This window comes from Colossoma macropomum, unplaced genomic scaffold, assembly GCF_904425465.1.
Source record: "Colossoma macropomum unplaced genomic scaffold, Colossoma_macropomum, whole genome shotgun sequence".
In the NCBI taxonomy this organism is placed as follows: Eukaryota; Metazoa; Chordata; class Actinopteri; order Characiformes; family Serrasalmidae; genus Colossoma; species Colossoma macropomum.
The window spans coordinates 4,949,101-4,969,924 of NW_023494809.1; the positions used below are offsets into that span (position 1 = coordinate 4,949,101).

At 41.3% G+C, this 20,824-nt stretch overlaps 1 protein-coding gene across 1 annotated transcript in view; it reads left to right on the forward strand.

Annotated features, from left to right (window-relative positions):
• Positions 1-20,824, forward strand: part of zgc:158766 (uncharacterized protein LOC100009641 homolog) — a 57,367-nt gene that overhangs the window by 11,320 nt on the left and 25,223 nt on the right. Inside the window, exons 2-6 of the mRNA XM_036558567.1 lie at positions 1,120-1,317; positions 4,892-5,502; positions 5,718-6,244; positions 14,654-14,851; positions 16,960-17,083. Coding sequence (XP_036414460.1) covers positions 1,120-1,317; positions 4,892-5,502; positions 5,718-6,244; positions 14,654-14,851; positions 16,960-17,083 — 1,658 coding nt within the window. The remainder of the gene's footprint in view (positions 1-1,119; positions 1,318-4,891; positions 5,503-5,717; positions 6,245-14,653; positions 14,852-16,959; positions 17,084-20,824) is intronic.

The window sequence follows — 20,824 nt, forward strand, 5'->3', positions numbered from 1 at the left end:
CCTTCGGCTGTGTTTGGGGCAGGGGTCAGGGCTGTGTTAGAGGAACACTGCTGTAAGAGGATGCTCTGAGCACATCCTGAGCTGGGGAAAAGTCCAGCGCTGTTCAGCTTCTCACACAGAGCAGAATTGCAGGATTTTCCAGCCTGACTGTGTTATTGTCCGGCTCCTGACGTCACCTGACAGGTGTTTCCTGTCATCAGCTGAAGAGCAAGTGCTTGGGATTTGCCCTGTGACCTCTTGACATCCTAGTGTGTGTGTGTGTGTGTGTGTGTGTGTGTGTGTGTGTGTGTGTGTTATGGTATGGCTTGGACAGACAGTGTACATGACCTCCACAGCTACCAGCAGGGGTCAGGAAGTCAAAGCCACAGGGACATAACCAAAACAAATAATGGCAAAGCTAGCTTTGCACTGTTTGAAACTCACTGTTTATTGTCATATCAACTCTTTTGAATACTTTAATCTCTAGAGTCTTGTTTTTCCCATGTTTTTAGACTATGGTGGTTAATTACAGTCATGTTAACAGAAAATAGTTCAAATTAACCTAAGAATAAGCTTGGCAAAAAAAAAATTAAGTAGATTTTTGTCACTGTATGTTTGTTTATAGCCAGTCTTTTGGGGCTAGACTTGATCTTGTAGCAAGAATGCATGTCTGGGGACAATTTGTTCAGCCATGCTACCTTATGTTGCATCAGTTTGGCCAGCAACAGGCTAGTTGTCCATCTGACAGTGTTGGCGAGTGTACCATTGTCTCCTACTTTAAGCTCCACCTTCACAAAGCACTGGACTTTGTTTGTTCCCACCCTAATCAGTCTACGTTCCCAATCTTGTTTAGCCCAAAATATCTACAGTACGCTTCCATTATTTATTATTGGAATTCAAATGTCAATTCACTGACATCAAATGCGTCTTCGCTGATCGTATTCCTTTGGAATAAGGGATGATTGCTGGATCCTTTGTTGTTAATAATTGGTTCAGGTTGGAAAAAGCTGTCCACCACTTCTACGTCTTCACCATCAATGGTAGAGTTAGTGTTTCCAGTTATCATAGTCTGCTTTCTTCAAACTGATCTCAAGTACCATCTGTCTTTCTCTCTCTGCTGTTGTGTATTTGTGCGTGTAGGACTCAGAATCGTTGGACAGTTGTATCCAGCACACCCTGTCGGCTCTGTACGCTCCGTTTGGGGCTACAGCGGCCACTGTGCTGTGGCAGCTCTTCAGTGTGGTAGAGAGGCAGTACAGGGGAGACGGCCTGCGCTGCTTTCTGGACTTTCTACTGCCTGCACAGAGGATACTCAGCATCATCCAGAGAGAAACCTGCGTGAGTATGGGACACACACACACACACACACACACACACACACACACACACAAAAAGGAAAATGAACCCGGGCTGAAACTGAGGGTAGTCAGGGAAGTGATTGAAGGTATGTCACACACAGCATTTGTGCTGCGGAGCTGTTCAGCAGACCTACGTACTGGAAATTTATACAATCTACTGACGTTACACAGAGTCACTCTCATGCATTTGATTTCTAGCTTGTGATTGGGTCGTCACTTCAGTCCTAAATCTTCTGAGATAAGACCTGTGTAGCACAGAATGTTTACGTAGTTTTTCGTTTAATAACAGCCATAAATTACATAATTAATATAAACTAAATGTCATAAGAATGAGTCATATGGAGCGCACATGCAGCCAGGTTTCTCTGACATGTGAGCGAAGAACGAGCAGAGGGAAATAGAAAACCTGAAGCTGGATTACAGAACACTTGGAGTGAGGAGTGGAAATGTCTGCCGCTCCACTCACATTCTCTGATGCCATAAAGATAAGATATTCAGGGAAAAGAATGTGGGGATCCTCACTTTTTTCATCGATGCCAACAATTTAGGAACAATGTTGTTTATTATAATGTGCGTTAATCAAGTTCTCAGCATAATTATCATGAACTTACGATTAAAACTAGTTTCTGTATCCGTCGTAAGTTTCTCTATTTTTCTGTCAGGTGCTCAGAGCTTAAGTTTTCAGTATTTCTTAGTTGTTTGACAGTTTTTGCAAAATAGTAAATATCATCATCACGAGTTGGCTAGATTTTTATGTAGTGTATTAAAAATCCATTCACATTAAGTTGGCCTACTGTATGAAGACAAAGCTGATTTATTTACTCGTAAGCTCACTAAGCTAGCTACCTCTGTGATAGGATGCTTCAGAATTCGGGCTGTAACACTACAGCTGAAAATGTTAGTTTTAGAAAAGTTTAGTTGCTGGGCATGAATGGGTTAAGATACAGATTCCCAGTACCAGGAATAGATTCAAGGCTTTATTTCAGTGCTGATATTTCTGATGCCATTGTTGATTTGAATAGTGCTTTTCTCTCTTGTGTCTGCCTGCTGTGGCTTAATTTATTTGCTGAGAGAGAATGTTGAGAGAAATCTGGAGAGCGGGATGGTTGGGGGGGGTCCATGGGACCAGGACAATAATCATTATTGTTCACAGACCGAACTGAAAAACAACTCATCAAGGCCAAAGAGGAGACTTACGTACTGACCAGGATGGATCCCAAACACTGTTTCACAACGAGAACGCTTTGATTTCTCCAGGTTTTCTCCTCTACTCCTGTGAGAAAACCTCTGTAACAATACACTCCCATGTTCAGGAGGCTCATTTAAAGGTCTACTACAGCGTTTTTAACTTACCCAGTGGGCAGTTGCTGAATTGAATGAAAAAACATTTGAAATATGTGACATGAAATTCACAGTATAACTTGAATTTAAAACTCTTTCTACTTGATTTCTAGTCAACATGGTGAAGTTATTCATTTTTCAGGAGATATTCCTGAGGAGATTAAATAGAAGCAAATCAAGGGGAAATAAGTGGAAAAACAGGAAGTTCCAAAACTGTAAAAAAGTGCAGAAAACGCAACCAACCTTCAAGCCTGAACTCTTGAGGTAAAAAAAAATAATGGAAGCTGTAATAGAGGGAAATGGTGGACATACAACCTACTGACAAATGTGACATCATATTTAGTGGTTGAGGCTTCTGTGTCATTTTCTCTTACATGTTTTCTGCTTATTTTCACATCCCAAAAAATTGCTAACTTGTACTTAATTAAATTTTTTTATGGAAATTAAATTAATGAAGGGTGGTCTCTGACCTTCACATGGTACTGAATGATTTACCAAAGCTGTTCTTATGAGATTTTATCCAAAACTTTCCCAAACTGAAGCAACACAGGAAGACAAAAACATTCCGTTTACTTTAAGGTTCCTTAAGCCTACCTGGTATCTATTGTGTTGCCGCTAGATTGGTAAAAAGACCTACAGTTTTTTCCAGTGCCTTATTTCACAAACACTTTTGACTGAAAAATTCTTTAAACTGTTTCAGAGAATTTATTTTTGCTAATGGAATTCAGAAACGTCTCATTGGCTTCTGTTTATGAAAGAATGTTTCAGTTAAACAGTCATTCAGTTCTATTCTAAGTACAGGGAAATCTGCTGAAACTGTTACTCGTGTGCTACAGATGCAGCAGATAGAGGTTCAGTTAAAACCTTTAATCCAAAACATTTAAGCCAAAAACTTGGTTTCAAAATGCAATATGTATTTTTATTATTATTATTGTGTCATGCTTTGTTCGAAGTATTACCTACTGAGAAATGAGAAATTATTTTACCCTAGATTAGTCATGGTCAGTCGATCAGTGGAAAATTGTGCTAACATTTAAACTAGAGAGATTAGAGCCACAATTCAAGTAAGTTGCAATATAGTTTTAATATGCAAAGCTTATGAACACATTAGTCCCTTACACTGTAATTCAGCCACTGCGAAATGTTTTGATTACCTCATTTCATCCACTTTGAATAATCTACCCTTACGGCTGTTGCTGACTGACTCATTGAAAATACTCATACTGTGAAAAAAACAAAGCACACACCACATTACCTTACATGACTTTTTTTTCCTTTTTTCCCATTATTCCTTTCTGTTTTGTCTAAACTTGTTAACAGAGACATAGAATTCACCTAGAATTTGTTACAGTCAGATTTGTCACAGACAGAGTTCTGCTGAAGTGTTTGTTGCTGCGTAGGTGTTTGGCTTTTTAATGTCGCGGTAAAAGCAGGCGTGACTGCAGGTTTGGTGAGACTATATAAGCGTTGAGTCATTCAGATGAAGCAATCTCTTCAGCCTTAAGTACCTCCAAGCAGAGGCAACACGCACAGTCAGGATGAAAAAAGTGTTTACGGCTGGAAGGTGTTGTCCAGAATCATTGAAAGTCTTAATGGAATTGCTAATTGAAAATCTTTACTAAAACTCCAGAGACTAAAATCAGAGTTATTAATGGTAAAATCCGTCTATTTTTCAAAAATTCTATGTAATTAAATGGTTACGATGTGAACAAAGTCATTCAGAGTGATTTGGTGTGAAATGCTCCGTTCTGTTGAACCTTAATGAGTCATTGAATTGTTCACAGCGGTGATAGGAACCAGACGTCTTTGGAGTTTAGTGTCTTAACCCTTTAAAATCTGGGGTTTATTACATGCTAAGGCTTATTATTCAGTAACTACAGGGACTTCCGTGGAAACTGGTTGAGCTATTCTTAGGATATGTGTAATAAAACAGGTGTGTAATAAAACTTTGGGCCTGCTAATGGACTCTGGCCATATTAGGGGCTAAAAAACTACACATGAACAGTTCTGATTCGTTAAGTTTCTCTACTATGAACCATTTCACATTCTCTGAATGACTTTATGTACATCTCAATGACTTAATTATACTGAACTTTTAAAAAATTGTCAGCTTCAGACATCAAACATGTCTTGGCTGATAACATTTGGGGTTTTGAAATGAGATTTTTGGCCATCCCTTCAAGTGTGTGGTCATGTTTTTTTTTTTCTCTCAGCTACGCTTCAAAGGCCTGGTGCTGTACCACGAGGGCTGGCCGCTGTGCATCCACGAGAAAGTGGTCCTTCAGCTCGCTCCTTTGCACAAAGTGCGTCTGAGGCAGGGCGACTTCTACCTGCAGGTGGTTCCGTTGGGCCGCAAGGCGGCCAAGCTGGTGATAAAATGCTTGTCGGGGAGCGGGCAGGCGCTGGCCGAGATAACCGTCCCCGAGAGCATGTACGGCAGCGTCTTCACCGCTGACTTCCTGCAGCATGTGACCCGCGAGCGCAACCTTCAACCTCTCCACAACTGCCTGCTGAGCGCCGGAACGGCCGTCTACCGCACCCCCTGGAGGAACGTGGTCAACCCTGTGTGTGTGAGCAGCGCCGCCATGCTGGGCACCACCCTGAGGGGGCAGCTGGGCTCCCCCTGCAGCACCCACGGCTCCACCGGGACACTGGACAGCCGCCGCAGCTCCAGAGACTCCCTCGGCTCCGAATCCACAGCGTCCGAACCGCTGCTGGGCCACAGCCCTGAAGACATACTGACTACACGCCAGCCGAGCCCCTCTAACATGGCTGGGACACCAAACCAGGAAGAGGGTGAGGGGCGAGGAGGAATCAGCTCCAGGTGGGTCTAGACAGTATGGTAAAAAAAAAAATTAAATGAACAATGGTAAAAAAAAAAAATTGTAAGTATTGAATTCATGTGAAACTCAATGAGTCACTCGGTGTCAACAATTATCAGAAATTATTTTATGCATCTACAAAAATAATCGGTGCACCTGTCTCACCTCATTTATGAACAAATGGTACAATCTCAAATAATTATCATTATTGGTTCAGTTTATTACCCAGGCCTAGCTCCTCCAGGTCACTCTCCTTCAGCACTGACCTCAGTAACCCCAGCCCACGCAGACGCCACCCCAGAGACTCAGCCGCCTTTGAGACACGCCGACTCTTTCGGAAATCATACATGGAGGCCTTGCAGAACCCCATGAATTTGGGCTCCAGCTCAGAGTCCATCCTGGAGGAGACGGGCCGTCCATCTTCGGCCCAGCGGGAGTCCCTGCCCCGCCGGATCTGCGCCCGCGGCTGGTTAGGAGGGGACGAGTCTCGCTCCGGATCCGCATCTGGATCCCCTCTCCTTCGCTCCGCAACACAGAACAGCCACTCTGAGAGGCGCTCCAAATCTCTGGAGCGGACTAGCAAAGCCTCTCAGGTTAAAGGTCACCGGGCGCGGTCTTCCTCAGGCGGCTCCGGGGCAATTTCTCCAAAGAAATTGATGAACGGCTATGCACTGCGCTTCGGCAGGATTGACCTGGAGGCGGCGTTTTCCGGCACAGACAGACGCACCTGCAAAGCTGACTCAGGTACAGTAGTACTACATCTGCCAATGCTGACATTGCTAAGAATGAGTAAAAGCTGATGAGGGCAGTTAGCAGTAAACCTTAGCGAAACACCCAGGCATTTAAGGTTAAAGGGTATGAGATCAGGCTTTGATCTGATACAGTAGTTTTCTTTTTTCGTAGCAACTTTCTGTTCATCCTTCTTCTTTTCGAATGATGTCTTTGTTGTCTTGTTTTATAAGTATAGTCTTGTCTTACAAGACAGAACTGTTCCTGATCATATATTTATAGTGTGTGTACACTTGGTTATAGTGATCTATAGAGCTGTCAAATGTCTCTATTAGTGCTCTTTACTGTTATCCAATTTATATTCTTCTTCTTCTTCTCGTTTATTTTTCTGTCCGATATTTGTCTGCTGACTCTCCCGCAGTTTTTTAAGATCTCGACACCGTTCCAACTCCGGATTGTTCAGACTGATCGGGAATGGCGTGCTTGTATACAGCTTTTTTGATCGGATGAGTGGTTTTCGTACAGTCATTGTTACATTTTTTCCCATAGGAATGAATAGGAGCAAAAGTTCCATTCATACAGGTCCATTAACAACACCCTCTTAACCATGTGGGGTACATTGGCAACCACCTAGCAACACCCTAGCAACCACCTGGGATACCATAGCAACCACCTTGCAACATCACTTTAGCAACCTCTTATAATAGCATAGTAACCACCTGGAAACACCCTAGCAACCATCTTGCAATTGATTAGGCTGCGCGACCACTCTACGTTTTTCTTGTTTGTTCGTTTGTTGTTGTTGATCATAATATGCGCTGTTCATTTACGTTATTAAATTAGTTTAAATAAATTATGAATTATGAAAAGTGTAAAATTAAATGAATCCTTTATTAACCTAATTCTGTTAAAATAGCGCTTCATTACCTTAAACTATGTGCTGTTGGCAGAATGTAACAAATCAGTGTAATTGTTAGAGGAGATGACACAGATATATAAATATTACTGATATTTTGAACCGGTTTCTAACCAATTTAAATTGCAGCCAATATTGCTAAATTAAGGTTCAGACCTGTTTTAGGCATTTTAGCCATTAAGGCCAACATATCTGCTTTTTCTAGTTCAGGCTTGAAAGCCGAACGTAGTGCACTGGACTGCCAGTTAGTTGTGGTTGTGATGTCACAGCACATGAGTGATCAATCTTCCCACATAAAACTTGGACAACATTGTTCATAACATAGACTATAACCAAAATTTTAACTCTTGCAATTTGAAAGTTGATACCAAGATCTGCTAATTCTTTGAAAATAAGAAATTCTTAATACGTTTTACTGTATTTATGTTTCACCTAAGGAGGACTGCACAGTACTGTAGATCGTCTGCAGCACGCGATGGAGCTGAGTACAGCACTGTGCTGTTCCTCAAGGCAGACGTTCCTTCACTAAGTCCTCACACCCTTCCACACGCCTAGCTGCCTATGTGGAAGCGTGCAGCCTTAGGCTCTAAAAAGCACTCTGGTTCTGTTGTGGCTGTGCCGTGTGCTGCGGTGTGTAATTATCACCTGCATGGAGCGGGACGCTTCACAGCCCCGCTCAACTGATCCCTGCATGTGGGGGCTCATGCAGTGTGTGTGTTTTGGAGATGTTTCAGTGGCAGGTATGGCCCAACCCTGCTGACGTGTGGCGCTGGAGACTCACACACTGTTTTTCTTTCCCATAAGTCTCTGTTTTGATGCCCTGTAGGCTAGATACCGCTGTGGAGAGAGTGGGACTGAGTCGCTAAGGGAAACCTCACTGTTTTAGTTAGTCTTTCCTGCTATTGATGTCAGAGAAAAAAGGGTAGCTTTTTCACACACTATCTTCTGCGCCGCCACAGAGAGAGTTTTGGCCTGTAGGAAACTCCAGTGTTTTCTGAGTGACTTGAGCAGATAAATGGCCTGCTTTATTTGTCACTCTGAGGAATACCTTTAATACTTTTCAGCTTTAGTACTAGAGCTACAATGTACAGACCTCAAATCTAGAAAAGCTGCGAAATGCAGATAAAAAAAGAAAGCAGTGATTTGTAAAGCCACATAAAAGGAAACAGTACAAAGACTAGATATGTCATGTTTTACCTCATCAACTTTCTTTGTTAGCAAATATATGCTCAACACTTTCCAAAAAAAGTTGGGACAGGGCAGTTTAGGACTTGCAATGTAGTAAAATGTCCAAAAATATCTTAAACAGGTGATGTAAATATGTTTGGGTATAAGAGGAGCATCCAGGAAAGGCCTAGTCTTTTATGAGCAAGGCTTACAACTTTGTTGAAAAATGTGTCCAGCGAAGAATCCAGCAATTCTCAATGCGCAATTGCAAGGATTTTATTTATTTCATGCTCATGCCCCCTCTATGGTGCATAATATCATCAAAAGATTAAAGAGAATCCTGAAAAATCACTGTGCATAAAGGGCAAGGCTGAAAACCACAGCTGAATGCCTGTGACCTCAGAGAGCACTGCATTAAAACCCAGACTCAGAAATATATTGACAAACTGTTGTTAATAAACACTGTTTGTTGCTGCGTCTGCAAATGCGAGTTAAGACTGTTCTGTGCATAGCGGAATTAATGTTCTCCAGGCCAACAAAGTAAAGGACCAGATTTTTACCAGCGTAAAGTTCAAAAGCCGGGGTCTGTCGTGGGGTTGGGGTGTATTAGTGGGTAACTCAAACAACTGTGGAGACTGAAAGATATAGAAACATTTTTGGCTTCTAGATGACATCTTTTTCAGGGATGTCGGTGCTTATTTAACACGACAACCGGGCTTAGCTGGAATGTTTACACTGGGTGGCCAGGTTAGAGGATTTTGAGTGGGGTGGCAAACTACTAATTAACTGGTTAATCACATTTAAAACAGCTGAAACTGCTATTGTTTCTGATTCTGATAAGGTTCATGTAAACCGCAAACCAACTTAAGACAAAAATACTCTACTATATTGACAGACACGTAGAGTAGCCTATCAGAGCAATGACAAGCTCATTGTCCATTTTATCAGCTCCACTTACTATATAGCTGCACTCTGTAGTTCTACAGTTACAGACTGTAGTCCATCTGTTTCTCTGCATACTTTGTTAGCCCCCTTTTACCCTGTTCTTCAGTGGTCAGGACCCCCATGGACCCTCACAGAGCAGGTACTATTTGGGTGGTGGATCATTCTCAGCACTGCAGTAACACTGACGTGGTGGTGGTGTGTTAGTGTGTGTCGTGCTGGTCTGAGTGGATCAGACACAGCAGGAGTTTTTAAACACCTCAGTGTCACTGCTGGACTGAGAATAGTCCACCAATCCAGCCAACAGTGTCCTGTGGGCAGTGTCCTGTAACCACTGATGAAGGACTAGAGGATGACCAACACAAACTGTGCAGCAGCAGATGAGCTATCGTCTCTGACTTTACATCTACGAGGTGGACTGACAAGGTAGGAGTGTCTAATAGAGTGGACAGTGAGTGGACACAGTGTTTAAAAACTCCAGCAGCACTGCTGTGTCTGATCCACTCGTACCAGCGCAACACACACTAACACACCACCACCACGTCAGTGTTACTGCAGTGCTGAGAATGATCCACCACCCAAATAGTACCTGCTCTGTGAGGGTCCATGGGGGTCCTGACCACTGAAGAACAGGGTAAAAGGGGGCTAACAAAGTATCAGAGAAACAGATGGACTACAGTCTGTAACTGTAGAACTACAAAGTGCACCTATATAGTAAGTGGAGCTGATAAAATGGACAATGAGTGTAGAAACAAGGAGGTGGTCAGAATGTTATGGCTGATCGATGTATATTTACACAGAACAATAAAGTTATGTAAAACATCAAATATCATGTTTTTGTTTTTGATTTAACAGGTCAAACAGAATGGACTGATCACTGCTCTCTGTATATTTTAGCATTTCACATAAAGCTCCAACTTTTTTCAGTTGAGGTTTGTATAAAGGCCTTATTACACACACTGAAGTCAGGTGAAACCCCCTGGAGTGTGTGTACCGTCCCCTTTAAGCTTTGACTCTTTTTTCCCATAGTTGAAAGTCAGAGTAATGGAGTGTGTGTCTGAGTATCAGGTGACCCACCTGTGGGAGTCCCTCTGTGGCTCCGTTACGCGCTCCGACTCCCACCGCTCCGCCGCTCCCACACAGATGGGTTCCCTCCACCATAATGCCGGCCTTTGTGCTGTGGTCAGCTATGGGGGACGCTGGAGTAAACCTTAAAGACTATACACCCTCCCCCTCCCGCTGTTTGTGGGAGCTCTTCTAGCTGGAAACCCAAGATCAGTGAAGACCGGCTCACTTTGTTCACAACACAAACGTCCCATGCAAAACGACGGAATTGTAAAGGATTATTGCCTTCGCTTTGTGGCTGCATCAGAGCTTTCGTCCATTTAGGTTAAGAGTCAGCGGATATGACAATTTAGTCACAGACACTGATGTTAACCCCTTAACCCCTTAACCCCTTAACCTCTAGGAGTTCAAAGATGGGCTCACACTTCAGTTCCTACACATTTTCATAGTAGAGACATTACTAAATGAATACATTTATACTATACTAAATAAATTAAGGTATGGAATCATTGTAGTTACTGAGTAATTCATAGTAAAGTAGTATAATTTGTAGTTGTTACAGAATAATTTATGGTAATTACCGAATCAGTCATGTCAGTTATTAAATAATTTATATTAAGGGCTGATTTATATTACCTACTGAATGATTTATAGCAGTTACTGAATAATTCATAATAGCTAACGAAAAATGTCATGGTAGATGCTGAATAATTTATAGGAGATAATTGCAGGTAAACTTCATAGCAGGTACTGTTTAAGTTTACTAAGTAATATAGTTCAAGGGATTAAAGCTAAAAAATCTGATAATATCAGCCTATATAACTTTATATAGTAAAAAATAAAACACATTCCAGTAGTTTTAGTTTGCTGACTGATATGATTGTCAAATGCCAATATGTCAGGTTGACCCAGGGCTGCCACGGAGGGTCTGATCTGTGCTAAAGATCATTTTAATGATTCTGGCTATTTAAATGTGTTTTTTTAAACAAATAGTATTTTTATATAGGAGGGAGAAAATATTGCACATTGCTGTAAATATAAAACAAAAACTTTTTTGTTTCGTTTCGTGATAAGATGTTTTTTCTTTCAGTCGTACTTAAGATAAAGGTTAGATTTTTATTAATATTTTATGTAAAAGATCAAAAGTATAAGCAAAAAAGGATGTTTTTATAGCCAAGAACCGGCGGTATGGCCAAAATATGATATCATGATACTTTCCATAATAAAAGAAATGTTCATGATGTACAATGGGTCATGATATTTATTTTTTTGAACAGCTGATCAGTTGGACCAGTGAAAAAAGAACCAGCAGTGCTATATTTTAAAAAATACCATCAAAACTATGAATACAGTTATTTGTATTCAATATTTAGCATACTGTTTTGCACTAAATCCACTTAAATGTGACTAATTTGTGTTCTCTTTCTAATGAAACAGGCAGTTGGCTCTACAAATGTTCTACAGACACAGATGACATACACAAAATGCTCAGAAAAGTATACTGTAGTGTATTGAGATAATATATCACAGTAACATTATATATTGCCATATTGCCCAGCCCTATTTCAGCCCGTTTTGCCCATGTTTACCTGGGGTGCCAGTATTTGTGGAGGGCACTGTATAAACAACTCAGGTGTTCCTCAGTACCTGATGGTTGAGCTGACTTAATCATGTTTTTTTGTGATCTTTGTGTGACTCACACAGCTTTTCACTGTACAAATGTTTCATCTTTTAATCTGAAATATTTCCATATACCGCTCTACTTAGGTGCCCCAACAGTAAACGAATAGTAAGATGTCTGTATGTTCAAAAAACCACACCCATATGTTCGTAGCTGTCATGCCTGGAAGGGTTTCATGGCCTTTTGTGTGAAAACTGAGTTGTTTAGGAAGTGCATCAGTAGCAGACAGGAAATGTAGACTGGAGAAGGACAATGTAGGGAGCTCTAAGAGGAGTGGCCATCAGACAGCCTGACTGCAGACAGGTGTCAAACTTCAAACACACATAGCCTGAATTGTATGCAATCTGTCTCTGCCTAAACTGTCTGTCTGTCTATCTGTCTCATTCTCTCGTTCTCTCATTCTCTCTGTTTTCTTCTCATACATCTTAAAAGCATGCAGTTTCCAGAATCATAGAGCTCGTGCAAAACACAGGGACTGATATACATTTTTATACACAGTGAATTATAACTCTGTTATAATGCTTAATCCTTTAACCCCTTAAAGTCCCAGGCTTATTATTTAGTAGCTACAGGGACTTCTGGCTGAGCTATTCTTAGGGTCCAGACGTGTGTAATAAAACGCTTCTCCTTCTGTATGTGGTTTCCCAACACTATTGTTGCCTTTATTTCATATGTAAAGAACGGGATCTAAAAAAAAGACAAAAACTGGCTTAACTTGAAGTCGAGGACAGGCAAAAATGATTTGCTAGATGGTAAAAAACAAAAGAATGTCCACCTCAAACTATGAAGAAGTTACATTCATACTGGGCCAAAGATAACTTGCTTATATTTTTGTAGAATATATGTATAAGAATTGTCTAAATTAAATATAAATCTAACCTAAATTAAACTAAACTATATGGTGTTTAGACTGTGACATCTATGAAAATCACAAATAGATCTGCTTTTGAAGAATGCTGTAGAAAGTTGACGGCTTATGTCTGCAAACGTCCAGAAGGGGGAGCTCTCACTGGTTTTCTCATCAATAAAATGGCAAAGATGAAATGCCAGCCTTGAGTTTCATGTCTGCCATTTATTGAACACCTTATTACAGTAAAACCAGCTCAGCCTGCGCTCCTAAAAAAGGATGGTTCAAGGGTTCTTTAGGAAAGGCAATGGTTCTATATAGAAGCATGAGTTCTATATACACTCTTAAAAAAGGTGGTTCTTCAGGGGTTCTTTAGTAAAGACTTTCTACATAGAACCATTTCATGCTTAAATGCTTCTTTGCATGGTGAAATAGTTCTTCTGATTAATGGACAGTATGTTGCATATGGTTCTATATAACACCAAAAAGGGTTCTTCTGTTGTTACAAGCTTGACATCGTAACAATAGCAGAGCACTTTTTTGTAGCTAAAAGAACCATTTTCAAAAAAGTTAATTTTCAGAAAGGTTCTATATAGAATCACGTACAACATGTTCTCCATCAATCTGATGGTCCATTTCACCATGCAAAGAACTGTTAAAGCAAGAAATGGTTCTATATAGAAAGTTATAAATAGAAACATTGCCTTTACTAGAGAATCTCTGTAGAACAATCTTTTTAAAAAGTGTAATTAATTAAGCCTAGTCTGTTATTTAAGCCTAGAAGCTAGAGGAATACAGCTAGACGCTGCTCCTCTGGCACAAACCAGCTCACCTCTGCCACACCCTGCTGTGTTAGTGACCACATCTGATGTGAGATTTGAACTTAGTACATATTTAGATTTGAAAGTAGATAATTTTGTAGATAAGAGAGAATTTTACTTTGGCCCAAAAAATTAGCCACATACACCTAATGCACACTTTTAGTTCCAAAAACAAGCCCTCAGTATATCAGTCGTCTTGTTTTTGAATGTTGCTATTGGTGGCATTTTGCTTTTCTTTTGTCCTCCTGCGGTTTGACGAGAGGGGAAAAGGAGTAGAGCAAAATTAAAGCAGCCTCAGGCTCAGGATTTACACACACACACTGCGAGCAGGTGGTGGTTAGGATGCGCTTCCACAGAATACACCTACAGCATGCATGTGAAAGTGTGTGTGTGTGTGTGTGTGTGTGGGCAGGTGACACACCTGGTGTCAGTGATGATTCACTGTAGACTCGCCACCCGGTTTTTATAGCAGCCCCACAGAAATCTCCACCTCCTGCCAAAAACCGCACATACAGTGAGCGCCATACTGTAGCTGTTTACTGTGCTGATGTCACGTCTGGCTTTTTATCTAATTGTTGACAGGTCTATAACCGCACCATGTAATAAACACACCATGTGACTTTGCCTTTCAAAGTAAAAACCTGCTAAAGGACCAGTTCACACTGTAGTATCATTCACTAGTTTGGGTTTAAAAGCTTGGAATCACTGTTTTCACTAACATAAACTCAGCTTTGTTGTGAAAAATGTTAAAAATTAATATAATGCTGGTAGTCAAATGTGTTCAGAATGAAGTTTGAATAAAAATTACAAAAATATTAACATCACATGATTTCAAATCTTTAGTCTGTAGTGGATGTCTCATTACAGGGAGATCAAAGTGTGAAGTTGTCATCATTAATAACTTTTCTGATAGACTGAATATGTTTTTATCCAGCGTTAATGTTCCTTTTCCTTTAACTGATCGATGTTGGCCTGTGTGTTGCAGGGCTTGCCGACCCTCCGGCTGTCTCTGAGAGCAGGATTAGTGTCAGCGGAGGTGAAGATTCCCCCTCTTCCGTCTCGTGCCGTTCCTCTCTCTCTGCACCTCCTACGGCGCCCCCTGCTGCCTGTGGCCTGACGCTGCCCTCACTCATCTCACAGGTCAACCTGGAGCTGCTGACCTCTGCAGCAGTCACTCTACCCGGTGAGCTGACAGAGTGACCCCACAGGGAGGAAACCGGCTGAGCTTACACACACCTGATCCTGTTTAGATACCAGATATCCTCACACAGAGACCGGCTCCGAGTTTGATTTGAGCTGTGTGTCGAAAGTCATCAGAGCCTCCTGCAGAGACAGTCTGAATCTGATTCAGCTCTTTAGGAGTATTGGCAGCACTTTTTTAGTTAATTAAGCATTGGTAGCTTTTTCTCTGAGCTACCTGATGATCGTAAACCTGGACGAGCTTCCAGTATCTTCTGTACTGGCCTAGGGATGGACAGATGGCAAATTTGATGATTTTTAAGGAGTTATTTCAAAACTATTTGAATAATAATATGTTTGTGAGAGTTAGCGAGCTGATATCAAATGTGATAAATTCACTATATGATGTTGACGCCTTTTATTCCATCAAATCTACGCGAGTGTAAAGTGTGCTTGAGGTTGATGTTCATCTACACTTTTCTGCAGTACTTTCTGTGCACTAGGGATATGCATCTCCATCACTGAGGGCGATGCGATACACATCTTCATGCATTGCCAATGAGCTGATACATTAAAGATACACATAAAGCAGCTGCTAACATAATACGACATGATTCGCCCCTACTGCAATGCAATGTGATTCGACACAATTTGATTCAACACAGTGCAACTCAGTACAATACAGTGCAATGCAGTGCCAAGGAATATGATGCTATGCAATTCATCGTGGTACAGATAGTTTGATTTTATTTCTTTGGTACTTCTTAAGCAGACAACATATCATTAATTAATAAATTAACTAAAGAAGTGCAATTTTTCCTTGAAACATTTGTTTTTCTAGTACAGCATCTCCTTTATGCAACACTTGGCCTTACAAACAGGCCTTTTCTCAAGTCCTTTTAGTGCAAAAAAAGTCAGACAAAAAATAACATTAAACCTTTAACACTGTCTCTTTAACAAGCCTGAATATTTGTACAGATATATAAGGTGTGTCAGTTATTGCCTTTAAACAAGCTGAGCTGTTAGGCAGCGTGAAAAAAGTTGCGATACTTTGCTCACCAGTCTTCTTGCTAGAGCTACCGCTGAGGCTAGCCAGAGCTGAATCCATGGGGAGGGGGAAGCAGACGTCTATACCCTCACGCTACATCGCCGCTTAAGGCGATTACATAAGAAGTTAGTCATGTTGCCTATAAACTTCATATTTTGCAAATTGTGTGCGCCTTGTCAAATTGTTGCGCAGACATGCCTGCAACTCGCACGAGACTTGGCCGAGAGACTCAGCGAAAATTGGCAACGGACAGCTGTGGAGATGAGAGCGCACTTGAGAAACCATTGAGTGAGAAGGAATCGATCGAAATATATAATTATTGGTCAGATATTATTGGTCACATGTCTAAAAAGTAAAGGGTCTCCACTAATAATTATATATAAATAAGTACTATGTACTGTAGCTGTGCTTTGTACCTGTGGCTGTATCATCTACCCAGCGCCAGAGGCCCTCTAGTGGTGTGGCCTGCAGCCTCTTGTCCAGGGTGTGGTAGCATTTAGACAGCTGCAGTAATCTCTCTATGCTTCCTTCTTTGGATTAAACGGATAAAAAACTTTGTCAGAAATGTAAGACTCTGGCTCTGTGCTGCCTCTGGTGGAGTGTGGAGTTTAGACATCACATGGCTCTCCAGGAAAAAGTGTAACATTAGAGACAAGCTCATTTACTATGTTTTTACACTTTCATGACTATTTACCTTCTTTGTCCACTCCATACTTGGCCTGGTAATGCAGGATGACTTTCAGTGTTGAATGAACTTGATACAGAACTACATTCAGCTTTATGAACTTAACTCTCAATTCTCTCTCTCTCTCTCTCTCTCTCTCTCTCCCTCTCTCTCTCCCTCTCTCTCCCTCTCTCTCTCTCTCTCCCTCTCTCTCTCTCTCTCTCTCCCTCTCTCTCTCTCTCTATCCTCTCTCTCTCTCCCTCTCTCTCCCTCTCTCTCTCTCTCTCCCTCTCTCTCTCTCTCTCTCTCTCTCTCCCTCTCTCTCTCTCTCTATCCTCTCTCTCTCACTCTCTCTCTCCCTCTCTCTCTCTCTCTCTCTCTCTCTCTCTCTCTCTCTCAGGTAACTGTGACCGCAGTGGCCGTTGTGTGCTCCAGGTGTGTATGAGAAAGCAGGTGTGGATGGACGAGAGCTTTACCTGCAGAGAGCTCACCTGCCTGCTGGGCTACTACTGCTCCACACTGCGGTGAGACACACACACACACACACACACACACACACACACACACACACACACACACACTCTGTCTTTCTTTTAAAGGGATCCAAAAAAAGAGAACAGCCTAACAAACGTCAGTTCCTGTGCTGATAGATGCTGGATGGACTAAGAAGTTCCACTGCAGTTCTATAATTAATCAGCGCTTAAGTAGCTTTTTGGAGCTGCTACTTTGGTCCTTCTGCTTCTAAGAAAGGCAGTTTCACTTTCACTGCGGTCAGCATTAAACGGATGTGTGCTGTCCAGTCCGGCCTCCAAGCCAGTTCATTTTATGACCAAAATTAACAATTTGTTTCCAGAATGAAGAAGTGAAAATAACACGTTCTCAGAGAAGACACTTAAATATGGCATTTATCTGCACTTTTAGTGCATTTTAGTGCACGATTTCTGTTTCTTTGATATCAGTCAAATTATTTCCATATCTGTTTATTTATTTTGAGCTTAACATATTGAACAAAAATAAAATAAACAGCAAATAAAAGGTGAATGTGCATTAAAATGTGCAGAAGTCTTTTCTCTGTAGAGGAGCAAAAGCAAACTTCTGCATACAACTGTATATACATAGTGTTTACAACTAACAAGCATCCTTAGTACCCATTGATACCAGTACCAGTCAGGTGCTGCTGACCCAGCTCCATCTTCATAAGGCTTTGGTCAGTCTGCCCTGCAGGTTTCTTATTGAGATCGCTGAAGATCATTGTGCTGTAACAGCACCTGTGTTGAAAGTTGTGGCCATACTTTTGCTTTCTAAACGAGTTACTTCCAGTAAAGCAGTGGTCACCAGCCCTGCTCCTAAAGATCTACCCTCCTGCAGTCTTCAGCTCTAACCCTGATAAACCCCACCTTTTCCTGTCTACAGTTATTACTGTCTACAGAAGTCCTCGATTAGCTGACACACAAATTCCTTCACCCACTTAACTCTGACTTTCTTAATTCATCATATTTTGCTTGCCATGTTTATTGTCAGCACTGCCACTGACAGTAAATGAATAACGTCACAGTGGGTGAATTCCAGCGAAATCTGTTTGGATGCGGGGTAGTTTCTATGTTCGACCAAACGATTGTTTTGTCTGGAGGTTAAATTTCCTTGTACAGTGAATTGCTGTGAGGTCAGAGATTCACACCACAACTGTTCTCAGAAACGAGTTCCAGGATCATACTGTTCTATAGGTTAGCCATGTTTTAATCTAGTTTCAGTCCAGGATCATACTGTCTTGTATGTTAGCCATGTTTTAATCTGGTTTCAGTCCAGGATCTTACTGTCCTATAGGTTAGCCATGTTTTAATCTGGTTTCAGTCCAGGATCATACTGTCCTATAGGTTAGCCATGTTTTAATCTGGTTTCAGTCCAGGATCATACTGTCCTATAGGTTAGCCATGTTTTAATCTGGTTTCAGTCCAGGATCATACTGTCCTATAGGTTAGCCATGTTTTAATCTGGTTTCAGTCCAGGATCATACTGTCCCATAGGTTAGCCATGTTTTAATCTGGTTTAAGTCCAGGATCATACTGTCCTATAGGTTAGCCATGTTTTAATCTGGTTTCAGTCCAGGATCATACTGTCCTATAGGTTAGCCATGTTTTAATCTGGTTTCAGTCCAGGATCACACTGTTTTGTATGTTAGCCATGTTTTAATCTGGTTTCAGTCCAGGATCATACTGTCCTATAGGTTAGCCATGTTTTAATCTGGTTTAAGTCCAGGATCATACTGTCCTATAGGTTAGCCATGTTTTAATCTGGTTTCAGTCCAGGATCTTACTGTCCTATAGGTTAGCCATGTTTTAATCTGGTTTCAGTCCAGGATCACACTGTCTTGTATGTTAGCCATGTTTTAATCTGGTTTCAGTCCAGGATCACACTGTCCTATAGGTTAGCCATGTTTTAATCTGGTTTCAGTGTAGGATCACACTGTCCTGTATGTTAGCCATGTTTTAATCTGGTTTCAGTCCAGGATCACACTGTCCTATAGGTTAGCCATGTTTTAATCTGGTTTCAGTGCAGGATCACACTGTCCTGTATGTTAGCCATGTTTTAATCTGGTTTCAGTCCAGGATCACACTGTCCTGTATGTTAGCCATGTTTTAATCTGGTTTCAGTCCAGGATCACACTGTCCTGTATGTTAGCCATGTTTTAATCTGGTTTCAGTCCAGGATCACACTGTCCTGTATGTTAGCCATGTTTTAATCTGGTTTCAGTCCAGGATCACACTGTTTTGTATGTTAGCCATGTTTTAATCTGGTTTCAGTCCAGGATCACACTGTCCTATAGGTTAGCCATGTTTTAATCTGGTTTCAGTCCAGGATCACACTGTCCTGTATGTTAGCCATGTTTTAATCTGGTTTCAGTCCAGGATCACACTGTCTTGTATGTTAGCCATGTTTTAATCTGGTTTCAGTCCAGGATCACACTGTCTTGTATGTTAGCCATGTTTTAATCTGGTTTCAGTCCAGGATCACACTGTCTTGTATGTTAGCCATGTTTTAATCTGGTTTCAGTCCAGGATCACACTGTCTTGTATGTTAGCCATGTTTTAATCTGGTTTCAGTCCAGGATCACACTGTCTTGTATGTTAGCCATGTTTTAATCTGGTTTCAGTCCAGGATCACACTGTCTTGTATGTTAGCCATGTTTTAATCTGGTTTCAGTCCAGGATCACACTGTCCTATAGGTTAGCCATGTTTTAATCTGGTTTCAGTCCAGGATCACACTGTCCTGTATGTTAGCCATGTTTTAATCTGGTTTCAGTCCAGGATCACACTGTCTTGTATGTTAGCCATGTTTTAATCTGGTTTCAGTCCAGGATCACACTGTCTTGTATGTTAGCCATGTTTTAATCTGGTTTCAGTCCAGGATCACACTGTCTTGTATGTTAGCCATGTTTTAATCTGGTTTCAGTCCAGGATCACACTGTCTTGTATGTTAGCCATGTTTTAATCTGGTTTCAGTCCAGGATCACACTGTCCTATAGGTTAGCCATGTTTTAATCTGGTTTCAGTCCAGGATCACACTGTCCTATAGGTTAGCCATGTTTTAATCTGGTTTCAGTCCAGGATCACACTGTCTTGTATGTTAGCCATGTTTTAATCTGGTTTCAGTCCAGGATCACACTGTCTTGTATGTTAGCCATGTTTTAATCTGGTATCAGTCCAGGATCACACTGTCTTGTATGTTAGCCATGTTTTAATCTGGTTTCAGTGCAGGATCACACTGTCCTATAGGTTAGCCATGTTTTAATCTGGTTTCAGTCCAGGATCACACTGTCTTGTATGTTAGCCATGTTTTAATCTGGTTTCAGTCCAGGATCACACTGTCCTATAGGTTAGCCATGTTTTAATCTGGTTTCAGTGCAGGATCACACTGTCCTGTATGTTAGCCATGTTTTAATCTGGTTTCAGTCCAGGATCACACTGTCTTGTATGTTAGCCATGTTTTAATCTGGTTTCAGTCCAGGATCACACTGTCTTGTATGTTAGCCATGTTTTAATCTGGTTTCAGTCCAGGATCACACTGTCTTGTATGTTAGCCATGTTTTAATCTGGTTTCAGTCCAGGATCACACTGTCCTATAGGTTAGCCATGTTTTAATCTGGTTTCAGTCCAGGATCACACTGTCCTATAGGTTAGCCATGTTTTAATCTGGTTTCAGTCCAGGATCACACTGTCCTATAGGTTAGCCATGTTTTAATCTGGTTTCAGTCCAGGATCACACT